Consider the following 27,443-nt stretch of genomic DNA (forward strand, 5'->3'; position numbering starts at 1 on the left):
GGGAGCAACAATCAAAATCATTTCAGCAGAATAAACAGCATAACAGGTTAGTTGTTCATCACATATGTAAATGAAAAGTGTAGCTATAGAGAATTTATTAATAATAATAATTCAGGTGTTGGCTTTATAATAAAATCATAATAATTTACCCGAACTGTTTATTTAGCTGCTTAATTGTCACTGTACTAATAGAAACAATTGAGAAATTATATCTGATGATGATCATATATAGCAGTTTATGACTAACTTGCTGCTGCAAACAACAATAACAACTTGAAGTCAGACAGATGTTGGTTGGTGTTGCTGTCCGGACGCCACACCCACCGGCCCTGACCCCGCCCCGCCTGCCCAGCTCGCCCCGCCCCTACGAGGGACCGCAATGATTTAGAAGTTCAGGAATCCCACGTGACGTCACCGAAGGGTGATGTAATGCTTCTCTAAATAGATCGTATTGTAATCTTTCCTCAGTCCAACGTGGTTCCTTCAGAAAGTGTGGTGCATCTTCTCCAGACTTCTGCGGTGAGTTGTTTTTCATACCGATACATCCATTGCTTCGCATGCACTTGCCGAGTCGGTGCCACTGAAATGCATTCTCTTGAGCCTGAAGAAGTGACAAGTTGCTAGGGATTCACATGAACGAATTTCAAGTACTTTTACAGAGTCTGTCTTAACGCGACTATTTGAGTCGTTCAAGTTTCATGCAGAAAACAGAATGATTATGAGTTATTCGTTTCGGATCTCCGGGGATTGTTTGCATGTAACAGCTTTGCGCTTTGAATGGCCAAATTGCGCGTTAAGAGGTCGTGTCGCATTAAACAGCTAGCACCTTCTTTATTCTGATCTCAGATTTATGTTGCAAAACTTTACTCGGAGTTATTAGTTTGCACTTGAAGCTGTCAAACACGATCGCTATGTTACAGTTTTTACTTTGCTTGTGCGTGCATGTGTTTGTATGTGTATGTTAGTGGCAAGCCAATTTAACAATTATTCCTTTAACGAACTCAAATTTTGTTACTAGTATTTATTTCTAAATGCTTGTAAATAATGTAGTCGAGATAAGTAGTCTGTATTTCATAATTACTATAACTACTACATTTCTTCTAGCCTTCTTTAGTCATTAGAAACTATTCAAACAGTAAAATGTTAAAACAGTAAAATGTAAAAATGTTACTTTTAATAATTAAAATTAGTGCTAGTTTATCATAAATATGTGCTGAGGATTAATAATTACGTACAATAGTCAGTCTGGATTAGAAAGCAGGATTAGCTATTCCTTAAATCGTTATTAGTAATTTACCAATATGAACATTATAATTAGTAATTGAAAACAGTAACAGTTGGAATGTGATTCACCAAAATAATATGGAATGTGTTACGGTGTGAAATTAATACTTGATATCTAAACCAGATCCACGTCAAACCTTGTAGCAAAAATGCAATTTGATTCCAGTAACAATGGAATAGTTAATCGAATACGAAATGAATATGAACTAGTCACTAATTAAAAAAGATAGTTGTCACTATTTGATTAATTTACATTTAAAAAAAAAAGAAAAACATATACTAGTAGTTTAAAGGAATAAATGTTAAATTGGCTTGCCACAGCGCGCGCGTGTGTGTGCTGTGTCCCGCTCGCGCTGTGACAGAAGTGTTCTGCATTGTTCCTGTGGAGCGGTCCGGGAGAATTCGTTTGTAACGTTGAATCTGTTTTGTTTCATTCATAAACGTGCATAAACTGAGGAACTTAGCTTGTCTCTGAAAATTACTGCACCTGTAGGTATTATCCAGTAGGCTATCGTTCAAGAGATCGCGACTGTCAGAGGGGGTCCCAGTCCAGTCCGCTCTTATGATAAAAGAATGCACGCGTGTTTGAATCTTAGCGCTGAATCACACGTTTTTATTTTGTAATATTGTAACAAGAAGGCAATGTATAGAAGCATGACGTCATGATGCAGGCCAGTCAGACTGTTTGATTAACCGTCGAGATATTGAGGGTTTAGTGGTTTGTGCTGACGAGGCAAACTCTTTTCTAAAAGCCTAAAGGCTTACAAGATTTTAATCCACTGACACGAAGTGTGTCTGGGTTCTTTTTTTTTTTTTTTTTTTACCACACAAATATATATTTATAGGAAAGTACAGACAAATAAATGCATAATAGGCTAATTGTTGCCTATATTAAGCGTTCTGTTTACTGATAAACTAGCTTCATACAGGGATGAAAATTAAATACGAAGTCAATTTTATCTCATTGCTTCTAACATGGAGATTAAATGAGTAGTTCACCTAAAAAAAATCTGCATTACTTACTCACTTTCAAACCTATATTAGTTTCTGTGAAACACAAAAAGAGATGTTAGGCAGAATGAAAGCTCCAGTCACTTTCATTATAAGGGAGGGGAAAAAAATCAATAAAAGTAAATGGTAACTGAATCTGTCAGTCCCTAGAATTCTATCTACACATTTCCTTTTGTGGTCTATGTAAGAAAGTAAGTCATATGAGGTCGGCAAAACATGAGACTGAGATAATTATTCAGTTTATAGCTTGATTTATTTGAACCATTTATTAGAATTATCTGTGAAATACCACATATTCACATGTGAAACAAGACATATCTAATAAAACTGGTATTGGAAAAAATGTCTGTATGGCCATTATAAAGATTTTTTTGCTCTCTGGTTTAATTAATCCAGCTGACTAAGTGAATTACACTGAATGGGAAAATATAATAAATATATTTTCTCTAACTACATATATTTTGCTTTATAATGTATGGTGTATGCAGGTTTTCCTATGTTTGCCTTATGTGTTTAACAAAATAAAAAAAAAGTTTGATATGTAGTGTATGCAAAAATGTGTTTGATAAAATAAGTTTAAAATTTTGCATGCAAATCATCATATTGGTGCATGCTGACAAAGGAGTGAAAACCTTTTTCATTTTAAAGTTGATCACAAATGGCATAAGGTGTTGCTGTTTTCATTTTGCCGTCACTTTGGTTTCCTGAACAATATCAACGTTCCGATACATTCATATTTCAAATGTTTGCACCTCCGATACAATAGTCAGCCTGAAGTTCTCTAGGTCTCTGTAAGTTTATGTTTGTGAAGATGTGATGACTGACAGTGATTGAAGGTTACCTTTGTGAGGCCCCTTCATCTGTTCACTATGAGAGGTTTATGGCATCCTTTGCATTGTCTGTATGTTTCTTATTCCTTCCCCCGGGCCCTGTGCTGATCCTACCTTGAACCCTTTGCTGCCGAAGGCCTGCAGAGGACGGGGGGAGGTTGGATTTGAATTGCAGTGCAAGTTTGTGCTTGCTGTAACCTTCACCACCCTCCTCCTCCCCTCGGCCTGTGCACCATACTGTTCGAATTCAAATGTGTACCAGAGGAGAAAGTTCCTCTCTGGTTCCCTGTGAAACTGTACTCCGGTCCCCTAATCCTCCTCGGCTGCCACATCGGGCCATTCTAAATTGGAAGTGTAACGAAATTTCCTGTGTTAAATGAAAACACTGGTGAAATAAAAGCCAAGCAGTGTATGACCACCGGTGAGCAAACATCTCACACCTGGCCTCGTGTCACATGGGAATATTGAGCAGTTTAGGGGAGCTAAAAGACTTGCTTGAGGGTGGAAATGATACGGTAATATTTTTCATGAAAATGAATGAGGTGCATAATCGTATGTTTAAATTAACAGATTTGATGACAGTCTTTGTTGTACAGATTCCACATGTTGGAGAACTTACATAGTGTGAATGTGAAATATTGCTGCAGGGGCCTGATTGTGTTGCACTGTTGGTTTTGCTTTTGGAATCTGGCCAGATGTGAAATCAAAAGACGGCATATCTTAGGTCTGTTTGAAAATGCAGGGACACAGAAATTACAATACATTTAAAAATCTGGACTGATACGAAGAGAAGTTTGTTAAGTTTAAGGTTAGATAGGGACATACAGCAACATGTTCCTCTCTAGGGTGTTAAAGTCAACATGAAATCAAAACTGACTGTATTTGCTTTTTTAAAACAAATTTTTTGCTATCATTTTGAATGATTCATCGGTGAACCAGATTCCAAAGAAAAAAGGTTTGGTCTTGGTAATCCTTCATCAAAATATAATGACTTACTCCACCTTCTGAAACATCATCCGTTGTTTGAAGAGTTTTAAATAGAAACACCACATCTGATCAATTCCTGATGGATAAAATTAAGTCCCGTCCTACATTTCCATCTTGTCGAATATCCTATTTCACTCAGAAATATGTCAAGTTTCGGAAGTAAAATGTTCACTTTAATTTGCTAAAAGGAATAGTTCACCCAAAAATGAACTTTCTGTCATTCTCATTAACTCACCCTCATTTTATTCCAAACTTTCATGGAACATACAAATATTCTGGGAAAATCTTGGTTACCAAGATTCTTTAAAATATCTTCATTTGTGTTCTGTAAGATTATGTAATGATACAGGTTTTCAACAATGTGGGATGAATAAATGATGACTATAATTTACCAAAAATGAGTGCTGGAGGTCCAGTGGCAGAGGGGTTAAATACTGAACAGCATGATCCGGGACAGAGAAAGAATTGAGAGCAGAATATTACAGATACCGTGAAGACTTGTGGACGGAGACACACCTTTCTGAGAGCTGATAAGTGAGTGACAGAGAGAGAGAGAGAGAAAGAAAACAGAAAAAAAATGAGTGTTAGTGACTTGTCATTTAGCAGACGTGTTCTTGATGTCAGTTCGGTTACAGAAACACCCTATCCAGACCATGTGTCCCCAAGGGCCGCGTGTCAGAAGCCGCCTGGAGGGGCTCTGTCCCAAGGCCGGACTGAAGGAAAAAGATGTCTGGTTAACATAACGGCAAATTAGCATTTTTTGACTGCATGGAAGGAAACAGTTGGCTACACCAATTGGACAGGGGAAAAAATGCACACTAAAATCATGTATGTAAGCGTTCACACACCTGGGCTCATTCATTTTCAGGCCTGAAGCATTTGAATTAATACTCTTCATGTTTTCATCTTTCAAAGTTTCGAACATGTTTATTTTCCACGCAGTTGGAAAGTGTTTGTTAGCTGTCTAAGCAGTGTGTCAATACTTCACTCAGTCATTAATCTGTGTTTTGCTGCTGTATATGAAGGGGACTGGACTCTGGCTGTCATGGACTATTACAGCTGTGTCTCATTAGGCTGTTTTATCCCATAATAATGTTACTCTTTTGCCCAAAACTTACATAAGGGGGCTGTAAAATTCCCAAAACAGGTATTAGAAACATTGGTAAAGTTTATGATCACCTGTGATGCATGGCATACAGCTAAATTCTACAACAGTGTTTTCACTGTTGCGATAAAATAATCAAAAGCATTCGCTATGCATTCTTATAATCAGTCCGCATCCACAGAGCACTGCAGAAAGTATTTTAATGGAATCCTTTGGTAAATTATTTGACAATGTTTTAGCTACCAAAAATGGATTAATGTAGTTCCAGTTTCAGGGCAAATAACTTTTGAAAGTAGTATTGCGTTACTCTGTAAGTTATTTACATTGATATGTAACCTTACTTTGGTGTTACATCTGGGCTGGACTTACTTGTTTGTTTTTAATATAAAAGTTATATTTTTGGCAAATGTAAATCTATTATTTTAAATGCTTTTTCCACCAAATAGAAATTAATAAGCCTCATGCTAAAGGAAAGGTCAGCAGCAAAGACATTAGTTAATAAAATAGGATTAAATACATCAAATATATTTGTGTTAACATTTAATTATTGCAGATTTGCATCATATTCCGAGTTTATTTATTTATATTCATTTCGAAGGATACTGAATCTGTGTTTGTGCAAGCGAGATGAGTAAATGCATGTTCACATTTAGTACAGACCTACTCTAACCAAGTTTACACAGCACACTCAATGCACCATTTCTCTAAACTTGGGGACAAGAGAGCTGTCAGTCAATAAATGAGAAAATTGCTTGTTTTAAAAAGTAACTAATGTGTTACTTTAGTAACTTGAAAAAAATTATCTGATCATGTTACTTGTAATGCGTTACCCCCAACACTGTCCAGTTGACACATTTTGCCCTATTCAAATCAAAAACAGAATTCCACTGACCAAGAAAAAAAGATGCCATTGAGTCAACCCTGGCCTGCTTTTTACATGCTCATAGATTTATTTTAAGAATGCAGGGGTGAGAAGAGGGACGTACAGTCAGAATCACACACCCAGGCACCCTATAGATCATCACTAGTTGAATAGAAGGAGCCACCCTTGAGACGAAGCACAAATGGTGCTTGATATATTCCACAGCATCGCACTCTGATCCCCATGGCGACAGTAGTAGGGCTCAGCGTGGACCCACACAAGAAAACGATGGCAAACTACATCCCATCAGCATCAGAGGAGCGGCCCGATTACACTCCACTGAATGGCTGGCATACCATTCCATTGTCAGTCTGTGATCCATGGCATTTAGCAGCATCATGGCACTGAGCAAGGGATTCCAGGGCTCATGGTGAGCTGTAATGGAGAGAGAGATTGGTCATTGAAATGTAATCACCGCTTATAAAAAGGACACTAGAAATAGTTCAGAGTTTTGTCATTGTATTGAAACATTTTCATACTTTTTCCACTCTACATAATTTGTCACACTGTCAGTGTTTCCAATGTATTATTGCATAGGCGCAACTATATTTCACTATTAACTATTTATTTTAAAATGAGCTGGGTCAATTATTATAGTAATATATTAGGTTATTACAGTAGAATAGTTAACAAATCAAACCAAAACAAAACAAAACAAAAAAAGCAAAGCAAAGCAAAGCAAAGCAAAACAAAACAAAATCAACAATATTATAATAATATTCTAAAATAAAAATATATAAAAAAATTATATATATATATATATATATATATATATATATATATATATATATATATATATATATATATATATATACATATTATACATTGTACATTATACATTGTAGTACATTGTAGGTCTTTTACTTTGTGCTCATGCTACATTACATTATTAAAGTTGATCATTTTTAGTTTTATTAGATTTTATTTAAGATTTCAAAACGATATGAAGCCAACATAAATACAAGGAATACATTTCTAAATGTTTAAAATATGTTTTTTTATTTGTCATTGAGCCCCCTAATACGAGCTGCTAAAGTCATGGCTGGCGAGGTATTAAAAGGACATTTTAGGTGTCAAAAGAGTTGCTAATGACCGGCAGTTCATTGATACGCTGACCTCAGTGCCGTGTGTCTGAGTTAGCCACGGACTTGCGTGCACAACACCGAGAGGATAGGTTACATCTTACCCTGTGGTCAGTAACAGCTCCATGGTGACAAAGGAGCAGGGTGACACTTTAGGGGTCAGTTTTAGCCTCTGGAGTTTAGATTAAACCTTTACAACTCCCAGTGCCCTCTCCAGGGCATAAGACACAGAATCCTCTCTGAGATTCTCTCCACGGAGTTGGTTATCACTGGCACAAGATACATTAGTGACATAATGTCAGCGGGTCTTTATGCTTCTGAGTCTTGGAGGTGCCCATGATTTGAATTTCTCTCCTTTGCTTTGTGTTCAGGTATATGAGGAGCCAGTGACAGTGATGAACTCCGAGCAGGAAAGGCCGTTCGTGTGCAGCGCCCCGGGCTGCTCTCAGGTGAGTCTGATAAGACAATAGTGAAGATGAACGCTCCTGTAACTCGAGAAAGCTCTTTCTCAATGTGAAACTGCGCCACAGACAACAACACTGAAATGTATCTCATTGAGGCAAATGTAATCCCCTGGGTTTTGATATAAGATTCCTGGATTGGTGTTTCTTTGGATGAGGTGGAATCCTCATAGATATGTTAAATAATCTCTCTCTTAATGCATATTTTCTTCTAGCTCAAGTTCAACATATACTGTGGTTCTCAACAGAGTTATTATATTTAACTAAAACTAAAACTAAAACCAAAAAAAAGCCTGTCACTTGAAATAAAACTAACTTCAACTTAAATAAAATATTTTTTACAAATTTAAACTTATTTTATTCCAGCTAGAGGCCAAGGCAACATTTCTCAATTTCATCTTGTATGACTTGATGTAAAAATAACTATAAATAAAACCATAAGAAAAGCTTCATCACTTGAAATAAAATAAACTTTATAGGTACTTGTCAAGGAAACATTTTTCACATTTCTCTTAGTTTAACTTAATAAAATAACAAAAATTAAGAGTGAAATAAAAATTAACAAAAGCTTGTCACTGATTTGATGTCACTGACCAAAGATAGTGCTTTCCTGCCTTTATAAAAGTATTTTTATTTTTATCTTCTGTGTTATATAAATTATATATATAATTCATATATATATTTCCATATTACATTTGATTGTTTTGTTTCCTTCTTTCCACAATCAGAACTCACCTGTGGCCTATTTTCAGAACACAATCCACCTGTTTTGAACCAATGCACAATTAGACTAGACCTGTCACAATTTGTTTGAGCAGGCTGGATCATGTGGACCATTTACAGATATAATTTTCCTCTTAAACATAAATTAAGATAATGTAATTATGATAATGAGGAGGTTTTTTCAATAAGAAAGGTATTATTCAGACAGACAGTTTATGCCTAAGGCTCAGTCCTGTTGTATATGGGGGTGAGTATAACATTGCTTGATAAAGTCCCTAATTGTAAGATTCTGTTTTTCAAGAAAACAATATGGAAAGAACACAAGCCTCTGCTCTTTTCAATGTGTTTAGTGTGATTAAATTGCAACCATTTGTTTCCATGTTCTCCAGAGATTCCCTACGGAGGATCATCTAATGATTCATCGGCACAAGCATGAGATGACCCTCAAATTCCCCTCCATCAAAAATGACAACATGCTGTCAGGTGAGACAGACCTCACACACACACACACACACATGCAGCTCATGTGTGAGTGTCCGTTTAGCGTCTGTCTTTGATTAGGTGCATTAGGCAGAACGCATGACTTGGCAAATGCGTAGGTGTAGTTTTAAATGCAGAGCCATGTGGCTAAAATAATATTTGTGCTGTGCTCTGCCTCACTCCCCTAATCCCAGTCATCAACCCGTACCATGAGTTGCCTATCAATTAGACCGCCGGCCCTCTCAGGGGACGAGGGGAAGGGGAACAGTCCAGGGAAGAAAAGAAAATAAGCCTCAACACACTATTATAAAAAGTGGAGGGTTGCATATTTAGAGGTGCATATTCAGAGATAGTACACTAGCTAACCATAGCTGTGTACTTAGGCTTAGTTAAAAAAGGCAGGCTTTTTTGGTGTATCTGACATAAATATGTTTAATGGACTTTAAAAACACTTGAAATCCATGCAGACAAAGCAAAGCAAAGCAAAGCAAAGCAAAGCAAAACAAAACAAAACAAAACAAAACAAAAGAAAAAACAAGAGTGTTTTTGTTTAGTAACAAAACATATCATAATTTTTGTCTAGTTTACATCTACAAAACAACATACATTTATTTGAAACATCTATCTATCTATCTATCTATCTATCTATCTATCTATCTATCTATCTGTCTGTCTGTCTATCTATCTATCTATCTATTTTGTGCAATTTTTTTTTTGCCATTTGAGATGCCTACTCTTGCCCCAAATTTTGAACCATATGTCATTCACTTCATATTGTATTACAAATAAGGAAACAATAAGAAGTTTTAGACTCAAAGTAGCTTATTTATGAATATGTAAAATACAGTAATTACTAATGTTTTCTAATGTACCATAATGATCAAGAGCAAAAGAAAAATCTTCAGATTCCGCCTCTCTTTCCACTGTGAAAGTGGAAGAAAGCAGAACTTGCAAAATGATGATACAAGTCCTATAGGTTATATGTTAAAAACAAATCAGATTTCTGTGATTTTTTTTTTAAAGATGTGCCACTTGCTTTATTATGTAATTAATTGTATTATGAGTTATTGATCATTATAACCGTATGAAGCCATGAATAAAAAGAACTTGGCACATGTATTTTTAAACTTTTTTTTTTGGACACTCTCATTTTCCTCTTATTTGTTATCAGTAATATGCAAGAGTATTATTTACATCTAAATATATCTATATAATTCATGCTTTTCTATCAAGATACTGTACACATCATGGATCAGTGATCCTGAAATCAAACTGTTGACAGGATTCTACCAGTCCTGGATGTGCGGTTCAGTCTAGACTGTAATATTCATCGTGGGGTTGATAAGGTACAAGATAATGAGTTACCATGTGGTTCCAGTAGTGGCTAGAAATTATCATCCCACCACAAACTCAAAAGAGGTGTGTGTGTGATTTTTCAATGGTATGTGTTTGAGGGAAAGAGGCTGAGCAAACGAGAGGTAGTGAGTGAAGAAACGCATGTGCACCTTTGTTAGCAAGCGAGTAACTGAAAGAAGGTCCTGCGTGTAAAAGAATGCAAAGTGAGAGAGAAACCCAAAGCTGATCCCAGAAATCTGATCTGCAACTCTGACAAGGGTAAATAATGAAAAGGACAGAATCACAGCCTGAGTGGAGAGAGACATGGCATGAAGCTAGAAATGCATCCAAGTTTTTATTTAGCTGTTTGGGTTGGGTTCAGTTTGTAAACTGTGCAGAAAATGCAGATTTGTCGTCAGGAAGCCAACATTCAGAATTTTGTTCATGCATAGTTGACAATAACTGACCATAATAAATTAAATGTTAACTTTAAATTTGGGTAAAATTACCCAAATTATTATCATAGCTGTACCATCCTGATTTTTTTTTTCACTTCATGCCCTCAAAAATATGAAAATGAATTTAAATTCAGAAATTAAAAAGGTGCAACATATAAGTGCTTTTGTGTCACTGAATTTATAAATATGTATTTATTAATAAATAAATTGACAATTACTAAAAATGGGACGTTTTCCTTGAGGACCAAACTCATTAGGCCTTTAATGTCACTGCAAACAGTTAAACTAACACACCCTGCAAAATTTTGTCAATTTTTTTCCCCTCAATGTTTCTAGACCAGACACCCACCCCAACGCGCTTCTTGAAGAACTGTGAGGAGGTGGGTCTCTTCAGCGAACTGGATTGCTCCATCGAACAGGAGTTTTGCAAAGCTCAGGAGGAGGAGGACAACAAACAGGTGAGCTTATAGTGTGAGTCTCAATGCCAATGGCCGCTGTCACTATTACCCCATCCACCATAACGACGAGTCACTTAAGACTTTCAGCTTTGGACAGATCACACACATACAGAACAGGCAGGTGGAGGTTCAGTTGCTGGAGCAGGTAAAGATACACCCAGAGATCACTTGTGGCAGCTGAGCTTCAAACTGATTGACAGCTGTGTTTATAAAGAGAGTTGTTTGTCTGGATATCAAATATTACACACTCCAAAACTGTGTGAGCTGCCTGTTTTAAGGCATCATAGCTTTGCTTTTCCAAAAGGTAGGCAACTACGTAATGGCTGACAAGATCTCGATTCAGGTCTAAAACCAGAAACACGCATAAGTATGTGAGTATATTGACTTCAAATTAACTTAAGCAACTTTGAACTTAACTTTACCAAACATAACTTTTAACTAATATAGACCCTCTAAAAAGTCTTATTTCAAAGTGATGAAAAGGATGATATTTGTAAATCCTTGGTGATAGCCAAACTCTTGCGGGTGTTTTCATCATGCATCGTCAAGGTCTGACAATGACGCATTCAGACACCTTCAACACTAATGACTGTTTTACCATTTGCACCACTACTGTGTCACAAGATGGCTGGGCTCAGTGACCACCATCCTACTGTCTGCCTGACAGCCACGCTGTAGATAAACTGATGGTGTCTGTTAATCTGGGGAGTTTACACTTGAGGTTTAGGGTTAGTACACCATGCCAAGTCAGCAAGCAGCAGGTTGTAGCAGGACTTGCTGTGCTCAGGTGCAGACAGGTAAGGGAGATATCGCCCAAAGCCTTTTAAGAGAATTCTGCTGCGTTTGTCTTAAGTATACTGAAAACAAATGTGGAAGCCGAATATCTTGTGTTTAAAGGATGTGTTTTTTTAGGGCAGGTAGATGCTGTGTATACATTTTTGGTTGATCATGACTGCAGTTATTTGTGTAATGATGAGCAAAAGCATTATAATTTGTGTCAGTAAAGTACATCAGATTGCAGAAGTCTGCTGTATACTATCAACTAACCGTTAAAATGTGTTCTGTACAGATTTGTGTTTAGTAAAAAATTTTGTGGGTGCATCTAATGTGATTGTGGATAATTCCTTTAGTGAGCACTAGAACTACATTGATATTGCAAATAAATGGCACTGTCAGAATCATAATTTATTCTTGGCAAATCTCTCCTCTTCAAAAAAGTAATTGGTTTTTGTTGATGCAAATGAAGAAAACTACTGAAAAAAATTCAGTAGATTTCTGTGCGCTTGTTTATCTTCTAAACCATAACAGGTGCAACTTTAAATAGTGCTTTCAAGGTGTGGTCCCCAGTGAGCAACATAGTGCATTTCTGACCAACAAACCACATTTTTCACACATCAAATAAAGTGTGGCATGTATCAAAGTGGCCTAAACCAAAGAGGCTGCTATATATAAACTTAACAAAATTATATACACAACACTTTTGTTTTTGCCCCCATTTTTCATGAGCTGAACTCAGAAGACTTTTTCTATATTCACAAAAAGCCTATTTCTCTCAAATATTGTTCACAAATCTGTCTAAATCTGTGTTAGTGAGCACTGTTCCTTTCCCGAGATAATGCATCAGAAAACCAGTAAGTATCTGTTGTGACCACCATTTGCCTTATGTTGTGCAACACATCTCCTTTGCATAAAGTTGATCAGGTTGTTGATTGTGGCCTGTGGAATGTTGGTCCACTCCTCTTCAATAGCTGTGCAAAGTTGCTGGATATTGGCAGGAACTGGAAAACTCTGTCGTATACGACATGTCCGGTGAGTATGCTGGCCATGCAAGAACTGGGATGTTTTCAGCTTCCAGGGATAATGTACAGATCCTTGCAACATGGGGCCGTGCATTATCATGCTGCAAGCTGAGGTGATGGTCGTGGATGAATAGCACAACAATGGGCCTCAGGATCTCGTCACGATATCTCTGTACATTCAAAATGCCATCAATAAAATGCACCTGTCTTCGTTGTCCATAACATACGCCTGCCCATACCATAACCCCACTGCCACCATGGGCCACTTGATCCACAACGTTGACATCAGCAAACCCACATGACACCATACACGCTGTCTACCATCTGCCCTGTATCTCTGAAGAGCCAGATACCATCGAATGTGAGCATTTGCCCACTCAAGCTGGTTACAACAACGAACTGCAATGAGACTATTTCTGACAGTTTGTGCTGCTGTCGGGGCGGCTGGTCTCAGATGATCTTGGAGTTGAAGGCTGGTGTGGTTACACGTGGTTTGTGGATGTGAGGCTGGTTGGATGTACTGCCAAATTCTCTGAAATGCCTTTGGAGACGGCTTATGGTAGAGAAATGAACATTCCAATTTACGCTTCCTCTAAACCTGCGACATCTGTGGCATTGAGCTGTGTGATAAAATTGCCAGCCTACAGTATTGTGGCCAGCCTAAGGCACACCTGTGCATTAATCATGCTGTCTAATCAGCATCTTGATATGCCACACCTGTGAGGTGGATGGATTATCTCTGCAAAGAAGAAGTGCTCCCTAACCCAGATTTAGACAGATCTGTGAACAATATTTGAGAGAAACAGGCCTTTTGTGTACACAGAAAAAGTCTTAGATCTTTGAGTTCTGCTCATGAAAAATGGGGGCATAAACAAAAGTATTGCGTTGCGATCACATTTACCACAGATTAATGTATTTCCACATGCTAAATCCAGTCATTTCAATAGCACTCCACTCCTACTGCAGGTATGAAGAGCTGCATGGTTTGAGGGTAACTTCTGTTTGAGCTTCATGCATCCTTACACTAATGATAAGAGACAATGGATCTTTTTTGCAAGCAAAATGTTGCCTTATTTCACTAATATAACTACTCCTAGTAATTTACTTTAGGGTAGATTTTTAGGGAGTTTTCTTCAGTTTATGTTTTACCCCTGTGTTTCTAAACAGAATATCAGTCTTCATGGGCAGGGGGTCCCTAACCAGCACCAGCAGACCCACTCAAGAATGGCCAACCACGACAGCAGCATAGTGATCCAGCAGGCACTGCCTTCTCCTCAGTCCAGTTCTGTCATCACTCAAGCCCCTTCCACCAACAGACAGATTGGGTAAGTCGCCCCACTCATCATCACATGAACATTGTCACTGGTGCAATGTTCAATAGACGATGGCCAGTGTTTAATATTAGTCCAAGGTCCATGCCACTGTTTGCATTTCTCCTATCAGAATACAGCAGATGACTTGCACAAGGTGGAGAAGTAGTGATTATGTTCTTCAAAAGACCGTGTTTGAGTCTAAGTTAGAGTTTGTTTGTATGTCATGTGGACAGCAGTGAACAACAGCTGGATTCTTGGATTTGGATTGGAGTGTCTTTTTCTTAAAAGAACGGTTCAACCCAAAATTAAAAATGGATTATGGACATGATTGTTAACTTGTGTATTATTAGATGTTTTTATCAGCTGTTTAGTCTCTTATTCTCACGGCACCCATTCACTGCAGAGGATTCATTTGTGATTAGGAGATGTATGCTTAATTTATCAAAATACGTTCAGATAAATTTTGAAACAAAATGAGACCCAAAATCAAGATGGGGGTCAAAGTGAAGATAAGCATTTGATAAGGTTTTGCATTTCACACATTCAGAGTTTCATATACCCACACCAAAACTCTCATACACTTTTACCCACTTAAAAAAGCACATTGCTGACAACAGAAGAGACTTGCTTCTTAAAAACGTTCACTGAAAAGAGCAAATCATTGTTTAATGCTATAACAATTACAGTAATCAGCCAAATGTCCTTGAAAGAGCACATTCCTGGGAAGATTGTAACACTCTTTGGATGTTCCGTGGTTTTCTCGTGTGTGAGTTTGTGAATCTTTCCAGTTGTCCCTGAAGTGACTCTTAAAGTTCTCCGTGTCGTGCAGCCAGCTTGGGTGTGTTCCACAGTGATGACATCAGTGGTACAGCTCTGGTGGGGATATCAGCTTTTTGGGATGACGCCCCTCTTGCGCAAACACATCCCACTGCTGACCCGTCTTTCTTTTTTCTCCAACAGCCTTATTCCCTATTTCTTGATGTCTTTCTCTCTCTGTCTCTTTGTTGCGTCAGAATGCGCCCTGTCTGCAGTATAATCACTACCTGAAACATATGATGGGCCGCAGGGAGAGGACACTATCATTTTCAGTCGTGGTGGAGGTTTAGGATGAAGATTAGAGGGTCTGGTCTGCAGCCGACTCCAAATTCACAGATTTAATGTGTAAAACAACAACTTTCATAATTAAACTGTCACTTAGCAAATTGATATACTGTACGGGTATCAGTCCCTAAGTGTTTGGAGAAGCGTACTGTATATATACAATCAATAACACACTCTTAACTTCATATTTGTGTATGTGTTTGATGATTTTTCTGAAGAAATACTGCACATCTTTATGCCAGTGGTAAAACAAGATAGAATGTAGATGCCCAGATTGGACAGCTTGTGAATATTGGATGGAAGGCCTGTCAGTCAAGTTGCTTGATGGTCTGACAGTGCATTTCTTCTGGGAAAGGGATGGAATTACAGTCGAAGAAAGAGAGAGAGACTAGTTAGTTCTTTGCTTTGTTAGTAGACACTTCTCAGTAGACAAATCTGTAAAGAAGTTATGAAAAATACACAGATTTTTATGACCAAACCAAAGTTATTTATTTTAATTTGGGGGGGGTTTGTATACCATCTGCACAATACTCTTTGTTAGAAGGGTTTCTGCAGGGGCCAGGGCAGTGATGCTGAAAGCTGCTGTGAATGCTCTGCTGTGTTTTAAATTGCAGCAGTAGAAATGGGAGGTGAATATGAATTCATGCAGAGAATATGCAATGCCCATGCCGTTTTTGTGTTGGGACACGAGTGTGCATGTGCTAAAGCTGTAAAGAAACAGTTTATAACACTCATTATGGATGTACATTCATGCAGCTCATCATAAAGTCCTCAGCCTTTTATGGAAATTGTATATTTTATTGAGAGAAGCTGTAGTCTTAAAGTAATTGGTCAATATCATATAATCTGTCAAGAACTTGTATGGGTCACATTTCAAACCCAAATCAAACAAAAGAAATACAAAATTACATTTATGCGAATAAATGGCAATATTATTTGAATGGCAATTTTATGTCATTTCATGGCAATTAAGCAAATGTTTACTCCAGGTCTCATTATTTAAATTAGTTAATATTTATCATTTTAGTATTAATTTTATTTTAGTGGTATTGATATTTATTTATATGATATTTTCTGTTAATCTATTTTGAATTATTATTATTTTTTTATATTTTTGGTTAGTAGTTAGTTTTTTTGCATTAGTATTTGTTTTTTAAATATTTAAATGATTATATTTTTGTATTTTTATTAATTCGTTTTAGTTATTATTTTATTTTAGTTACTTGATGTAACTTAAAATTAAACTTAAAATATATTTTTTTCTTTTTTCAGTGAATGTTTCTTTTATTTCAAGTAACAATTTATTTTTTATTTTTATGGTTGTAGTTAACGATAATATCCTACGGGCAGTGGTTGTGTTGTACCCCCCTCTGGTTGTGTTGTATGTGTGTGTGACCTGGATATGAAGATTTATTTCATTTTAATTTTAGTTTTTTTACCCCCTAAATCTTCGTTGATGTCCACTGAAAACTGCAACTCTCTATGACTCCATAAGTGTGAGAGTGTTGTTTTGTTATGGGGACTGTGGGGGTCAGGGGTCAGCCTATGGAAGCGTGTATCAGTGTGTTTGGAAATGTCCACCTCAGCGGGAAAAAGGCTTTCAATCCCCTTAACACAGACACTCCACTTCCCGCAGGAAGCCATCGAGGCCAGCTAGTGCCTCTGTCCACAAACTGTTTAATCTTCTCTTCCTGCTTCTCTCAACCGAAGAATCATGCCATGATTGAACTAAAAAGTTTTGTAGTATTGACGTACATGATTTAGAAATACTTTGCTGTTGTGAAATGTTAGTGTCTAAATATTACACTGTTCCTAGAAAAGAGGGGTGAATCATACATTTGTATCAGATGGCATGCTTACAGAGTAGCCAGAATGTTACTATTTGCATTGGTGGAATGATATCAGCTATATACTGTGTGTATATATAATATCTGAGAAGACTCACTATTTAGGAGCTAATTGTAGGCAGATTTGTCAGTGGCGCATTCTAAGCTTGTCTGCTTTCTAAGAATATATTGTCCCTGGTTAAATTATCCGAAATAGAATAAGCAATATTGACACGCACTTTGCACACGCAGTATTGGCTTACAGTACTGACTCACATCTTCCAGACACAACAGGTTGCCACATGAAATTATATAAAATTAAATAATATAACAAGATAAAATAAATAGAAAATATCAGTAAATTATAAAATGTACAACTACAAAACCAGATTTGTTTTCTGCACCCCTCTGTCTGCAAATGTAATTACCTGGACAGTGATTGTGAATGACTACAGTAGGCTTAATCCAGGGTCCATCTGCTTTCTGAGCTTTTTTGGATGTGAAGAGTGACAGAGTTATACGGCGTCCATTGAATTAGGATAACAAGTCATTTTCATTGCTCCGCCATGTTTACTGAAGAGATCTGGAGGCTTGGAATCAATTAAGATTGGCTTTCCTCGAGTCTGTCTGCTTAACAGGGCTCAGGCGGGGGGCCCACAGCTGTGGAACGCAAGGACCCTCAACCCCCAACTTCTCCTGTGATTCTCCAAGCGTTCCTCTGGGTTTTTCCCTTTATTCACACCAGCCCTGCTAAAAAGGCCGGCATATGTTACATTTTGGATGCCTGTCATGCTAACATACCGTAGAAATGCCAATTTTTCTCATCTTATACCCACCCTTATGTCTGCCAAACTTGCTTAACTTACTTTCATCTGTGAACACAAAGATATTTTGAAGAATGTTCCAGTTGTATTTTTGGACCCCACTGACTTTCATTGTATTTTGATCGGCTGCAGTATGATGGTTCACAAGATAGACCGACAAGCATCAAAAACCAGCACTAACCACCATAAACCTGGTCTTTTCAGAAGAGAATACAGTCTGTCACATATACAGGGAGTTTGACAAATAAACAGTTTAAAGACTGGACTAACAGAAAAAAAGGAAAAGGAAACGACAGTGCACAGGGAATCTGAATGTCATGGCTATTCAAAGGGTCCAAATGATTTGAATGTGAATTACTAACATCTGTTCCTGAGTCATGTCAGTGTTAAATATGTTAGACATAGTCAGTCGGCTTGAGATAAAACATTGTGAGGGAGCTCAACCTCTTTGTCATAAGAAAGTCCAGGGGTTGGAGAACATACGGGTATCAGTGAATACTGAATGTAACTAGTGTCTGAGCGGTAGCCGTACTGAAGGAGAGATGGATATGGGAGGACAAGTTCAGCAACAATAGTTCTTTTCTTCTGGAGCTGTGGTGATTGACACGCATTTTTAGTCGAAATGCTCTTGTGACCGACAAGATGCAAAATGGATGGCAAGGCAAACTGTCGTTGGTGACATATGAACTGATAATCAGGAAAACCTCAGTGTTAGTTCCTGTGAAACGTTTCCTGTGAAACATCCAGTGAAACCAGAGCAGTTAATATTAAAATAAATTCTCAACACTCAGTATTAATCACTGCCAAACAAGCATGCGAACAGTTAGCATGCTAATTAAGACTTTTAGCTTCCTAAATCAAAATAACTCTTTAGTATAACATTTGCATTCCATATAAAAAAATAACACTCAGCAAAACTACAAATATGCTAACAAGTAGCATGCTAATTAAGACTTTTAACTTCATAAAACAAAAATAGCTCTTTTGAATAGCACACTTACTTTTCTATTACTAAAGAATCAGAAGAAAAAAAAAACTCCATCAGAGTTTCCTCACTTCAACATGTTATAACATCTCATGCAAAATCAAGATAAAGCTATTTGTTTTTTGTGTGTGTAGCCTATACATATACTGTATATAGCCTATGTAATAATTAATGTTTGTGACACTTTGACATTTGTATGAGTTCCCCTTTCAGACGCGGAATAAATGGGAGGAAAGTATTAAACTGAATCATGCGACATGATGATTAACATTTGCGTTTGGCAAATTACTGGTATTTGCAGCATTGTTTAACGCCCCAAATAAGCATTTCTTAATGCAGGTGCTAATTTGAGCTGCTCTTGGCAGATTACGTTGGTCATTATGGAAATAAGATGTTGCGTCTGTGTTCTTTAATGTGCGCAATGTCATTAAATCACACACAGAATTTTCCCCATGCAATCCAAAGTGGAAATTATTCATCAATTGTAGATGTTTATAAACATTTACTAATCATTAGTACCTTCTTGAGCAGTCATTTTGATGGCAAAACGTGTCTAAAATGACAGGAATTTACCCATTTTCAAATTTTTACAACATACAACATTTACTATTTTTTGTATCTTTATTGGCACTGGACTTTTAGCTACTGTAACAAAGTTTGTGTAAAGAGTGGTTAGTTAAGTTTAGCTAAATGCTTGGTAAAGACATTACACACATCGTAATTTGGGTGCAAAACATGTTTTTATTGTCTCAAAAGTTATATTAGTATATGATTGTGAATTATTGAAAAACTGAATATTCCTTGAATTATACATCAACGTGGGAAATGGGGGGGGGGGGGGGGGATTAAGAAAATACTTGATTTATCGTTTAGCAAAACAATTGTGATCAAATCGACCCCTGTACACTGCTGACCCCTTACCCACCCCTTAAACCAACCCATACACCAAACCTGTCCCTAACCTACCCGTATCACACCTCTACAGCAGTAAAAGCTTTTAATCATTGTATAAGATCTGTTAAAATCAACAACAAGCACATTAGTTCACATTTCTAGATATGTGAATATATATATTAACTAACGATTCGTTAAGTATTACATAATGTTTATTAATGATTTATTAATTAAAGTTATTATAAAGTGTTACCGCCCTGTTTAGTAAATCTGGCCCTAAATATCATGACTTATTGACGTTTGTAAAATGAATAATGCTTTTTTATGCATTTGCACTATTAAACGAATTGTGCAATTCATTCAATTGCCCGCAGGAATTTCTTGTAGCTCCACTGCGAATTCAATGCCATTTGAAAGTTGAAGCAAACCTGAACCGCTCACTATTCTGCAGTGCGTGCAGTTTGCATGCTTGTGTGTTTTCACACCTCTAAACATAAGAGGAGCTGGTTTTCACACCCATAAATAACAGGAAGATTGTGTGGTATTTTTGGTGGTTGAATAGGAAGTGATGTTAACCTGTTCTAACCGTTAGAAAGGGGCGTGTCTGAATTCCATTCTGAGTACCTACTGAATTTGATGGGGAACTTACTTCTTGACCGTTGATGAAGTACAGTCTGTAGGTATACCGGCATGTGTTACGAACATGCTTCACCCGTACTGAAAAAAACTGCATATGCTAGTTAGGTATGTTTTGAAACACGGCTGCTGGTTTGACCTGGTTTAAGCTGGTCCTTAGCTGGTTTTTAGCTGTTCATACTGTATGTGGGTTCTAAGCTGGTCCTAAGCAACTAGCTCCTGCTCAGGACCAGCTTAGGACCAGCACATGACCAGCTTAAACCTGTTCAAACCAGAAGGCATACTTTAAAACATAAATAACCAGAATAAACTGGATTTTTCAACACAGACCATATGTTCTTTGACCTGAAAATATTTTTCTCTGTGTAACACAAATACTGTTTAACCACACAGATAGCTTTCTTAGTAGCTGATATAGCTGCTCAAGTCACAGTACTTAACTTAACCACATCACAATCACTTCACACTCATCAGATCGAGTTTGGCATTTGACCTACTCATTTGATATGCTAATTTAAACCTTTTTTTTGCAATTGTACCTTGTGTGCCAATTATTGCTTGTATTTAGATTTTATAGCTCACAATTTGACTGTATTTTTTTTGTAATTGTGACTATAGCTTCCAATTAAATATTAATCATAACTAATATCTAACTTTGTACTTTGCATGAGACTTGAACTTTTATTTTGTAATATACTTCGCAACTCTGAATTTATTTCTTGTAATTGTGATTTTTAGTTTTTACAAAGTTATTTCCTGTAATTCAGAAAATTCTCACAATTGCTACCTTATATTTCTTAATTGCAACTTTTAGTATCTTAAATTGAGACTTTGTATAAAAAATAAATCATAAAATAAATGATAAAAAATATAGTTCTTTGTACTTTGCATGTGACTTTGAAATTGTGAATTTATTTCTTGTAATTTTGACTTTTTTATCTCACAATGGGAATGTATATCTTATAACTGTCTGATTTCAAACTTTATCCCACAGTTACCTCATTATTGCCTAATACAAAAAAAATCTTACTTTGTACTTTGCATTGGACTTTATAATAAATTTATTTATTATGATTTTGACTTTATATCTGTATATGACTTTATTTCCTATAATTGGGACATTTATTTCTCATAATTGTAATCTTATCTCACAATTGCAACTTTATATTGTACAGTGAGATTTTCTATGTTACAACATGACTGTATGTTTTATGATTTCCTTTGTTTTTCTCTTATAAAAGACAAGAAACAAAACTTGATTATTGTTCTCTTAGGACACTGTAGAATTGAAACGCTCACATACTGCGCAGTTTTATGACTCCAACCTGTCAAAACTTGATACTTGCTCTTTGGGACTCTGATTCACCCTAGTCGAGGCAGCGTGCAGTGTTGTTTTTGTACGAGGCTGCATAGGAGAGCCCTCCCATACCCTCCCCACCCCCCCTCTGGTTCTTCTTGTGGGCCAAAACACAGACGTCATCGATTTCTTCACAGACTGCTTTCAATCACATTGATCAGAAAATGCAGAGCCCCATTGTTAGGATTTAAACTTCGTGAACCCTCTGATGGAAAAAAAAAACTTACTGTGGTTGATGTTTTAGCTAATTACACCATGCTGAGAAAGCCAAAACTTGTGGTCACCCACTCTGAAAAGATCTTTCCATTTAGGGTGGCATCTACTGGATACCCAGTGAGTGTGTATGTCTTGTGCATGTCTGAAAGAGAAAGAATTTCAGAGGACAGGGGGAAACAGAAAGAGAGAGAAGACAGGCGGGCAGGATGTACATCTGAGCTGAATTAGAGTGAGCTCATTGTGTACGGCGTAGGGTTTAATAGTGCGTTTGGAGAGGAACGCCCAGGCCCTGCTCCTCTCATTCCAGCACCACTGTGTCATCCCTCGTCCACCACACAGACACATGCAGAAACGCACACACTCCTACAAAGACAGAGAGAAAGAGAAAGACCCCCGGAGCAAACATCAGGAAGACATGAACTGCTGGTCAGAGGAAGAGAGGGATCAGGGGTAGATTGAAGACTGGGGACCTAGATTGAGAATATGAAAGGATGGAAAAGGGAAAGAGGAAAGGATGTAGTGTGCTGGATAGACAAGAGAAACAAAGTGATAAAATAAAGTCTTTTATATGGATATAAAAAAGAGAGACAGGTGTACTGTGGGGTCCATAAGTCTGAGATCACATTGAATATGTGCGATTTAAAATCTAATTTTAATGAGGAAATAAAGTTTTAGGACTTTGAAAATGTAAAAAAAAAAAATAAATAAATCTAAAACGACAAAAATTTTATCAATAAAGTTAAACAAGTTAGTATTTAAAAGGGATAGTTCACCCAAGAATGAAAATTTTGTCATCATCTATTTACCCGTTCCAAACCTGTATGAGTTTCTTACTCATGTTGAACATAAAAGAAGATGTTTTGAAGAATGCTGGTAATCAAACAGTTGATGGTCCCCATTGACTTTAGTGTTCATTTTGCCTATGAAAGTCAGTGGGATCCAACAACTTTTTGGTTCTTCAAAATTCTTCAAAATATCTTATTTTGTGTTCACCATATACAGGTCTGGAACAACATGTGGGTGAGAAAATGATGACAAAATATTAATTTTGGGGTAAACTATTTCTTTACTCTATTCTATATTCTAAAACTAAAAAGTACATTTGTGTTAATGTCCACGATCAGTGACACACTCGTCTAAATTTGGTCAGGCTCTTTGTCTGTATAGATATACAGTATTTCCTTAGAAAACATACTGTAGTGCAAAAATACAAATAGACATGGTATGTTTTCATTGAATTATATTTATTTTAAAAATGTGATAAAGTTCAAGGTGTACATTGCATATGGCTGGTTTCACAGTTTTTCAACACAAAAGAACATTTGTTACCTGTTTTCTAAGGATTTTCATTGGGAACTGATAGGATCTTGTGAAGTGGTCTTCAAATGACAGGTGTCATTTTTTGGAATTACAGTATATGTGTGATTCATTCACAAAAAATGCCCCATTATACACTGCAAAGTTCTTTTTTTGTTCTTCACTCATAAAAAGGGGTTTGAAGTTTGTGATTGCAAACTTTCTGGGGTGCGGAAAGTTGTCTGGAAAGTTTGTCCTGGTGGGCTGCTTCAAACCATCAAAACGAACTCCGACCAAACTTTGGCCAGATTTTGTCCAAAATCACATCACCCATTTCTTCTTCGCTTTTGCTTGAAGTATACTTTAGACTAAAATCTTACTTAAAACAAATAGTGTCTATTTTAATTCTATGTTCACTTTGTGCTTATTAAAGCCTGTTCACACCAAAAACTATAACTATAAAGAAAACCATATTAGCGTCCACTCCAACACACAATAATGTTCTGGTCATTATAAACACATGCTGCATTTATGTACTCTGCCTCTTTAAATGCTCGAGCTCTTTAAAGTCGGATAGATTTATTGACTGTGTTTTTATATGTTTTTATTGTTCATCAGTTGTAAAAATCCTTCTGAAAGTGATTCCAAAGACATCGTTCCTCTGTGTTGTTTAGTTGTGGAGACCGTGGACTTGCCTATTCTCATAGAATCGGAATGATTATTAAAATGTTATAATTATAATAGTTATCATCCTTGGTGTGAAAGGTCATTTATTACAAAAGAAGCTGGTGTGGAATTAAACACTTTCCCCAGTAAACTTAATGTTACAGCAACAAAGAGTTTTTTTTTAACTTGAATGTTGGAGTTTCATCCATCTTTTCACAATGAATGGTTTAAATCGCTATTACATGTCTTTTGCATTTCCATGGCTAAAAGCATTATCGATTAGCCATGGGAAGGATTCAAATCAGTGTGATGAATTGACTGACAGGTGGGGGTGGAGCCTAAAACCTCCCCGGGTCAGTCATGCTGGAGAGCTTCTCAGCATAGTTTCGGTCTCGGGAAGAAACAACTGGCTGGCTTTGAGCCAAACCACTCATTCTGTTTGTCTGTCTCTCTCTCTTTCCCCCTCACACACTCTTTCTCTCTCAGCCGGCAGCGATGAGAGATGTATCCGTGCATAATTGGGGCTTTGTGGTGAGCTGTGCCATGCTTGCTCGCCCCGAGGTATTCCAGGGTAAGTCTCTTGCCGTTGTTCTCATTGACAGGCCTCGACTTTACATGGACCTTATGTCTATGTCACCGCCGCCTGTCAACGAAGTCCCTCCCCCGAACGGTGCTTTTTCATCGCCCCATCCCCAACGGTCTTTAATGAGACTCAGGCTCCCTCATGGCCCTTTTCAGCTTGATTTATTTGATCAGATTCATATGATTCTACCCACTCTGCAGTCCTTGGGCCCGTGGCAAGCCCGCTCTCTCGCACTCTCTCTCTGAGTGTGATTAAAGTGGTAAATCAGGGGCAGGTCCTGTGCTGTGTTTACTCGGAGCGCCAGGCAGCTGCAAGCTGTTTGGCCTCTCTCTGTTTCTCCCGCTGTTTAGGCCCATTGCCATGGAGACCGCACCACCGTCTCCCAGCGGCTGGAACCATGCCTCGGGCTGTTTTGGTTACATTCACACAGTGAATGTAAAAAAAAAAAAAAAAAAACACTGAAAAACGTTTTTGCACTATCGCTGCTGCAGTGTCCGCTCAAGTTAGTGTGGTGCAATGAGAGAGAGAGAGAGAGAAAGAGAGAACATGGTATTCAGAGAGAGCAGGAGAGATGGTGAGACTTAAAAAGAGAGATAGATTGTGGTGGTGGGGGGGGGGGGGTGCAAGAAGCCAAGAGCATTACATCATTGCTGGAGTGGAGTCAGAAGGGAAGGATATGAGTCAGTGGGCTGACTGTGCCTGGCTCTCTCTCTCGTTCTCTTTCTGGCATTCGTCTCTCTCTCTCTCTCTCTCTCTCTCTCTCTCTCACTGAAGTAGTAGTCAAGCCTCTTATGCTCACTTTAGTTGGGCATTTAGAGATGAATGTATGCGCTTATAGCATCATTTAAACAACTTTATAATGTCTCCAACTTACTAAGATTATGAAATATTATGTTTATACTGTGTTTAGGACAGCCGTACAAAGACTACATGCAACATGTATTGATTATGAAAAGGCTTGAATTATTTGTAGAATCTGACAATGTTCTAAAGTTCTTGAAATTCCCTTCTAAATTGTTCAAAAATGCAATGTGTATTACTATAGAAAATCCAGAATCTTCTAGGAAACGTCAATGACTTGGTATAAAATAGCATTGAATATACAGAAAAAAAAAATATATATATATAGAAAAGCATTGTATATCAATATGCAGAATAAGGACTTTTCTTGAATTGTTTTCCCCTTCTCAATTATGTATAGAATGAATTGATTATCACTGTCCAGAGTTTTTTGTCTTTTTGTATTCTAGAATTTAATACGATTATGCCTGCACTTATGATGAAATATCATCTTCAGGACAGCCTAAAAAGGCCAAATGCAACATGTATTGCTTATGCAAAGGCTTGATTATGTGTAGAATCTAAAATTAAAAAAAAAAAAAAAAAAAAAATTCCTCATAGATTGTATCCAAGACTTAAGTGTTGAATATCACTTTACAGAATCGTGAATCGTCTAGTAATATTCAGTATTTTTGTTTGATTATGTATAGACTAGCAGTGAATATTACCATTCAGAATCTTTTTAGAATTTATAGTTTTAGAATGTTTTTTTTTAATTGCATTCTAGTAATGCTTTGAATGCCATTTTCTAAAATCCACAAACTTCAAGTGTCCTCAAGATTAATCTAGTTTTCTTTAGATTTCGTAAAAAGAATTTTATGTTCTAGAATGTAGTAAATATGGCTCTTAAAGTGTTTTAGATTTCTACAATGCTTCTAAAAGTGACTTTGACTTATTGCATTACATGACTCAATGCTGTTAGTAAATCACTAATATAAATGTAAAACACTTTAGAGCCATATTTACTGCATTCTAGAACATAAAATTCATAGAATTTTAAAATGTTTAACATTTTCTTACTGCTATTTACGCCATTATTTAATTTCCAAAAAAAGCATGTCCATTTTGTGCTTTCATGTCTGCGAGAGAAGCTAATTTGACCTCCTCTTGATATATTGCATTGGTAATTCTAGAAATAATCTGGCTGTGTCTGTGTTTTTAATTTGTTCATTGTCAGTAGATCACCCACAGAACTTTACACTCACATCAGTGCTTTTATGGGATTGCAGTCTCATCTCAATTTGCCCTGTTTAGTAAATCTTGTTCTAAATCTTCAATATTTTCCTTTACATTCTGAATGTCTGTGTAAAATCTACTACTGTAGATTTATTCCTTGCAATATTATACTCTGTAATGCATTCTCAGTTATTTTTTACTTAGATTCTGTTCTAGAATTAAGTGAATATGTTACCGTAAATCAGTCTAATCTTCTTCAATAATTTTTTATTTAGATTTGATCATTTTACAAGCGCATATAATTCTCTAAGGGCCATTTATTATACACAAACTGAATGAATTTCTGAGTAAATCATTCTCAAAACCATTCTTGCATAAATGGATGCATTGAGCTATATGTGACAATTTAGATACAGTAACAGTCCTTTCACAATGATTTAAACAGACTTCTGCTTGTGTTTCCTGAATAAAGCTGCCTATTCTGTACTAGAATGCATTATGTATTGTTTGTAAATGCTTGAAAAAGTCACAGTGAGATTACCCTATGATGCTATAACCCTATACACAAGGAGAGGATAGAGTAACATCTTAATTCTCCAAGACTTGAGGCTCTCTAGGAAGGTCAGTGAGGTTGGGTTTGGTGTCTTTTAGCTCAGAGAGAGAATGATAGTGGAGGATCCTGCTGAAATCGAGAGAGAAAAAGAAAAGATAGCAAGGAATAGAAAGGGAAGAGTGATGTCATGTTGGAACAAGGAGAACGTGTGCGTAATGTGAGAGGAGAGGGTCAGGATTGCA

General features: G+C 36.9%; 1 protein-coding gene across 3 annotated transcripts in view; it reads left to right on the forward strand.

Annotated features, from left to right (window-relative positions):
* The first annotated feature begins 376 nt into the window (after positions 1-376).
* creb5b (cAMP responsive element binding protein 5b) overlaps positions 377-27,443 on the forward strand; it is a 68,223-nt gene continuing 41,156 nt past the window's right edge. For all 3 annotated transcript variants that reach the window (XM_026284330.1, XM_026284331.1, XM_026284332.1), the window contains exons 1-5: positions 377-519; positions 7,593-7,670; positions 8,795-8,888; positions 11,015-11,136; positions 14,103-14,260. In XM_026284330.1, the coding sequence (XP_026140115.1) occupies positions 7,617-7,670; positions 8,795-8,888; positions 11,015-11,136; positions 14,103-14,260 (428 nt within the window). In that variant the 5' untranslated portion in view covers positions 377-519; positions 7,593-7,616. The remainder of the gene's footprint in view (positions 520-7,592; positions 7,671-8,794; positions 8,889-11,014; positions 11,137-14,102; positions 14,261-27,443) is intronic.

Source organism: Carassius auratus, chromosome 16, assembly GCF_003368295.1.
Source record: "Carassius auratus strain Wakin chromosome 16, ASM336829v1, whole genome shotgun sequence".
NCBI classification, from domain to species: domain Eukaryota; kingdom Metazoa; phylum Chordata; class Actinopteri; order Cypriniformes; family Cyprinidae; genus Carassius; species Carassius auratus.